The sequence below is a fragment of the Marmota flaviventris genome, chromosome 18, assembly GCF_047511675.1.
Source record: "Marmota flaviventris isolate mMarFla1 chromosome 18, mMarFla1.hap1, whole genome shotgun sequence".
Taxonomy (NCBI): Eukaryota; Metazoa; Chordata; class Mammalia; order Rodentia; family Sciuridae; genus Marmota; species Marmota flaviventris.
The window spans coordinates 6,254,965-6,261,069 of record NC_092515.1 but is presented as its reverse complement, the minus strand read 5'-3'; the positions used below and the strand labels follow the sequence as shown (position 1 = coordinate 6,261,069).

At 54.1% G+C, this 6,105-nt stretch overlaps 1 protein-coding gene across 1 annotated transcript in view; it reads left to right on the top strand.

Moving 5' to 3' along the window:
* Window positions 1-2,032: 2,032 nt before the first annotated feature.
* Window positions 2,033-6,105, top strand: part of Ap2a1 (adaptor related protein complex 2 subunit alpha 1) — a 33,684-nt gene continuing 29,611 nt past the window's right edge. Inside the window, exon 1 of the mRNA XM_071604658.1 lies at window positions 2,033-2,237. Within this exon, the coding sequence (XP_071460759.1) occupies window positions 2,171-2,237 (67 nt within the window). The 5' untranslated portion in view covers window positions 2,033-2,170. The remainder of the gene's footprint in view (window positions 2,238-6,105) is intronic.

The following is a 6,105-nucleotide window of genomic DNA, read 5'->3' as shown; positions in this document are numbered from 1 at the left end:
ATGTCTCTGGTGCTTGGAAAGCTTTTGTATTCATGCAAAAAAACCCTTTTTTAGGTCCAGTTTGCTTGGTTTGTAACGGGTCTACGGTGTTCAGGGACCGACAAGCCCCGCCCCGCGCACCCTCTTTTAGAAAGGACTGGCGCTGTGCTGGGTGGGCTGCGCAGGCCTGTGATCCCAGGGACGCAGGAGGTTGCGGCGGGAGGATCTCTAGCTCCAGCTCAACCTCGGCAACTCAGCAAGACCCTGTTTCAAGATAAAAAATGGAAAGGGGTGTAGGGGTGTAGCTCAGTGGTAGAGCGCTCTGGGTTCAATTCTCTGTACCGAAAGGCGGGGGCAGGGGGAGTAGGGGGAGAAAAGGAAGAGAGAAAAGAAACAGAAAAGGACTCTCCCTGTCATTAAAACGGCTAAGACACGTCGTCTGTTCTCCTAGACTCCAGATGGACTTTCCCAAGCCCCATTCCTGGAACCTACAGGAAGGGTCCATTGAATCTGGAAGGAGGCTCTTCTCAACCTCCTCCCATCCCCCCCGAGTCAGAGTGGACCCTCCCAAACCCACGACACGCCCCCTAGGTTCATTCCAGGAAAGCCTCGCCACTGAGATTCGAAAAGACCGGCGGGGTGCCGTTTTGTTCCTCTAGGTGACACAAATGGACTCTTCCAGTTCCCTTTGCCCCAAATTTCTCAATCGCCTGGGGCGTTGGAGTTCTGGCGGCTTTGCTTTCCCAGCAGCCAGTCCAGCAAAAAGCCTCTGGGGAGCCCACGGCGGGGGAGGGGCCAAGGCCAAGCAAATTTGCCCTTTCCTTTCTTTTTTTCTTTTCTTTCTTTCTCTTTTTAAATCTTTTTAGTTGTAGATGGACACAATACCTTTATTCCACTTCTTTATCTTTATGTGGCGCTGAGGATCCAACTCATTCCTCACACGTGCAAGGAAAGCGCTCTACCACTGAGCTACTACCCCAGCCCACTCATTCCTTTCTTAGACCAGCATCTGAGTCGTCAGTACCAGGTTCCTTTCTTGACTGGGATAGTTCAGAGACTGTGGAGGAGAGAATCAATTTTGACTCAATATCTTCTATAATGGAAATTGCTCGAAGCATTGTGGTGATGAGGGGCGGCAATATATATTGAAAAGTGGTTAAAAACATATATAGATTCCACTTCCGAGCTGTGTGGCCTTGTTCGAGTCACTCAACCTCTCTGAACCTTCGTTTTAACCTCTACTTAATGGGATGGGCTTTGAATTACAGCTCCGCCCCTCTGGGATTCTAGGTCTCCTGACACAGTCCCTCCCCTTTGGGATGCTAGGTCTCTTGACAAATCAAGTCCGAACGTGTAGGTTGCAAGGGGTGGGATGAAGGGGAAGCCTTCCAGGACGAGGATTTAAGGAGGGAAAGAGGGGGAGTGGAAGGAGAAAGGAACAGAGGAGCGCTTGCGCAGTAGACACCTCACGCTCCCTTGCCCCGCCCAGATCCTTCTCTGCAGCAGGGAATTGCAGGCGTCGCTCCACCTATCCCAGCCCGGCTAAGCGACACCCTCCCCTTCTCCTTCCTTCCCTACGGGTCGTCGCCCTCCGCCCGCCCCCACAACCGCCCAATCGAGGGCGGAAGTAGGACAGGTCCGGCGAATTCGTGACGCCTGCGGGGGCGTTCTACCCATCCATTGGTCCCGTTCAATGCAAGTCCCGCCCCCCATGGCCCGTTCCCCCACCTTCTTTCACGTCCCTCCCTCGCTTCTTGGAGAGGGGGCCACATCCAATCAGTGTTGGCCTCGGCCGCTCGGAGGAGGCGGTCCCATGGTGCGTAATCGAACCCCGCCCGTCTCTCGGGCAACGCCCCCTCCTCCGCTCCCGAACGGAAATAGCAGGGCACTGGACCAATCGTAAGGGTGTGCCTTTGCGTTGCGACCAGTGAACGAGGGAGCAGGGGCGACGACGGGCCTGACAGACAGAAAGAACAGCCAATGGCCGGCTGAAGGCCCCTGACGGCTGTGCGGGGGGAGGGACCGAGGGCGGTCCACGGCCTGCCCAGCCCGCCCGCTCCCAGTCCGCCCTCCCCCTCGGCCGGCTGGGCTCCTCGGCGCGCCTGGGGTCCTTTCCGCCCAGTGCCCGCCTGCCAGCCCCCGCCGTGCTGTGCCCTGTCCGGCCAGGCCTGGAGCCGACACCACCGCCATCATGCCGGCCGTGTCCAAGGGCGATGGGATGCGGGGGCTTGCGGTATTCATCTCCGACATCCGGAACTGTGAGCTCGCGGCCGGGGGACACAGAAGACGCGGGGGAGGGGGCAGCGTGGAACCGAGGAGTTTGGGGGTCACAGAGGGACCCGAGGCATGGGAAGCCTCTGCGTCGAAGAGGGGGAGAATAGAAGAGTCCTGGTGGGAACTTTAGGGTGGGGGAGATCCGGGGGCTTGGGGTGTCATAGAGTGCCTCCCGGGGTGACGACACGGAGTGGCTAGCGGGGTCCGCCGGGTCTCAGAGGGCAGGAGGCAAGTGAGGTCCCGGGATAGGGCCCTAGAGGCGTTCCCCGGGAGTGATGAAAACGCTGTTGGCTCGTACAAACCGTGGGGTTGGAGGGATCCCTGATGGAGAGAGAAATGGAAGGGGGTGCTCGGTGGGGGTACCCTGTGGGCTGGTGGAATGGGAGACCGCCAGAGGGGACCCGGAGGAAGTGGAACACAGGCAGCCTAATGCGCCACGGCTTGAGGGTCCGGGAAAGGGGATGTCATAGAAGGGAAGGGGCTAGATAGGTCATCGAGGCTCCTGGTGAGTGGCATCAACGAAGCATAGGAGTGGCTGGAAGTCCGTGGACTTCCGTCGGAGAGATGGGAAGTGGGGGGGACTATGGAGGGACCTTGGTGAGGGATAAAGAGCCTCCAGAATGGGGAATTGCTTAGGAGATATGGAGGACAGTGGGGAGCAGGCTTGACTGAGGGAAAAGCAGGGGCCCAGGGAGTGCAGAAGGGAGGGACCCTTTAGAATCTTAGTGTAGAGTCTTAAGAGAACCTGCGACCTGGCACAGGGGCCTAAAAAAGGTATGTGGGAGCTGGGGGGATGTGCCAGAGGCAGGAGAGCTGGGACCTCAAGGAACAGGTCAGGGAGCCTGAGGGGTTTGTGGAGGAGAGATCTATCAATCCCCGGGTAGGGGAAGCCTAGTTCCAGAGGGAGGCCAGAGGTCAGGGAGCAGGACAGGCCTGGGTCTGGACCCTTCCCTGTCTGACCACAGCACTATGGAGATAGTGATCCCCACCAGGAAGGGTTGCCGGGTCAATGGGACGGCTGGCAGCAAGTCAGCTCCAACTCCTGGAAGCAGCTGTTGGTGTGTGGAGCTGCTGGGAGCCTTCAGAGCTACATCCATGGGCTTTGGGGTCAGCCCGACCTGGCTTTGAGTTTGAGCTCTGCCATCCCATAGCTGTGTGACCTTGAATGAGGGACTTTGGCTCTCAGTTTCTTCATCTGTCAGGGGGGACTGGTGATCACACCTTCCTGGGGGTAACTGCAGTAACATGTGAGATCTTTCACATGTCAGGCTCTCTGTGGATCTTGGCTGTGTTATTCGGCTGGATCTTTAAGGGGGATTCTGTGAGGTACCTACTTATTGTTTTAGCATTCAGTAGTCATGGAGGGATCTGGCATTTAGTAAGTGCTCAGTGAACAGGAGGGGTGGAAACTTGGGTTTCTTTTGGAGGAATGATGATGTGGTTATTATGAAAAGGGTTGGAGTTGTAAGGCTTGGTAGACTGGGGGGTGGGACAGCTGTTAAAGGGAGGTGTGCCTTGCTTCAGTACCTAACATTGCTGTGTCTCTCGGCAAACCGTCAAACCTTTTTTTTAGGCTCAGCCTTTTTGTCTGCAAACTCCATTAATAATAGCTTCTTTTCCCTAAAAGCTCATTCATTCATTCGCTCAGCAAATACTTGAGATCCCCACAGTGTACTGAGCCCTGTTCTCAACACTGGGGCTGTGGCTGGGAACAAGAACCTCTGTTCTTGGAAGCTTCCATTCTCTGAGGGAGATAGATAATAAACAGAGAAGGCAATAAATGATATAAAGTCAGATGACGACTGGTACTATGAAGAAAAAGTAAGCGAGGAGGAGAGGGTGCAGGCACGAGAGAGTGCTGAGCACAGGCTGTGATACAGAGGTGACATCTCAGTGGAGATGACCAACATGAGGGAGCAGTTCCTGTGGTTTTGGAGGGAGAGGGTCCAGGCAGGGAAACCATGTGTTCAAAGGTCCTGAGGTTACAGCATGGTCAGTGTGTGTTCAAATAAGAGGGATGAGCTGGGCGCCGTGGCGCTTGCCTTTAATCCCATTGCCTCTGAGGCAGGAGAATTGTGAGTTCAAAGCCAGCCTCAGCAAAAGTGAGTGCTAAGCAGCTCAGTGAGACCCTGTCTCTAAATAAAATACAAAATAGGGCTGGGGATGTGGCTCAGTGGTCAAGGGCCCCTGAGTTCAATATCCACTACCCCAAAAAAATAAAATAAGAAGGAGGAGACCAGTGTGGCTGGAGCCAAGCAAGGGAGAGGGGGAAGAGATGAGGACAGAGGGGACAGCCGCCAGGAGAGCTTTGTGGACTGTGGTGATAACTTTGGCCTTGCTGTTGGTGAATTGGGAGCCACAGGAAGATTGTGAGCAGAGAAGGGATGTGGCTGAATGATGTTTTAAAATAATTTCTCTGACTGCTGTGAGAAAGATTGTCGCGGTTTGGAGTGACACCATGAGCCAAGGAGAGAGGTAGGCTGGATGGCGAGAAGCATTGGGCTTGGGGTACATTGTGAAGGAAGAGCTGAGGGGATCTGCCAGGTCCTGGAGGTGGGAGTGAGTCTGCAGGAAGGAGAGCCCAGGCAGGTGTTGCTGCTGAGCTCAACTGGAGGCTGAGGCCGGAGGGAGGCTTGGGTGTGGGCTCCAGAAGTGGAAGTGCTTGAGCTACTGGAAGGTCAGGGTCGCTCCTGTCCTCTTATCAGCAAGTGTATGTGGAGTGGCTGATATGTTTCCAGTCTTATCCTGGTGTTGGGGACACAGTGGCAAATAGGGCAGTTGTGTTCATGCCCCTGTGAAGCTACCAGTCCCATGGGAGAAGATGCTGTGAACAGATGGCAGCTGTCCTCACAGACTCATGCATGGATGCTCATGGCATGATTCCTGATTGCCAAAAAGTGGAAGCAACCCAAATGTCCAGCAGCTGATGAACAGATAGACAAAAGGTGGCCTGTCTCCACTGTGGAATATTACTGAGCCATATAAAGGAACACAGCACTGACATGACACAGCACAGGTGGGCCTTCATGATTTAGCCAAGTGGAGGAAGCCAGAAGCAGAAGGCCATACAGTGTGTGACTCCCTGTAGGTGAAATGTCCTGAATAGGAAGTCCATAGAGACATAAAGAAGGAGCTGGGCTTGGTGGCGCACACCTGTAATCCCCGCTGCTTGGGAGACTGAGGCATGGGGATTGTGAGTTCAAGCCAGCCTCAGCAACAGCGAGGTGCTGAGCTGCTCAGTGAGACCCACCCTGTCTCTAAATAAAATACAAAATAGGGCTGGGGATGGGGCTCAGTGGCCAAGTGCCCTTGAGTTTAATCCCCTGTACCAAAAAAAGAAAGAAGATTGGTGACTGCCCAGCACGGTGGCAGGGGTGTGGTAGAGAGTGACAGCTCCTGAGTACAGTCTTAGGGTTAATGAAAAGTTCTGGAATTAGTGGTGATGTTTGCACGACATTGTGAATATACAAAGACTACTGAATTTCACAGTAGACATGGGCGGATTTTGTGGGATGTGAATTATATCTCAGTTTTCTAAAAAGTGGGAAACATCTGGGTGTGGTGGCCCACGCCTGTGATCCCAGCTACCTAGGAGGCTGAGGCAGGGTGACCATAAGTTCAGAGCCCACTTGGGCAACTAACTTAGCAAGACCCTGACTCAAAATGAAAAATAAAAAGGACAGCATTTGAAATTCAGAGGTAGAGTGCCCCTAGGTTCAAACCCCAGTAGTGCAAAAATAAAGTTAAATAAGTTACAAAGTGGAGATCCCAGCAGATCAGGAGTCTGAGGCAGGAGGATCATGAGTTTAAAGCTAACCTCAGCAACTTAGCAAGACCTTGTCTCTAAATGAA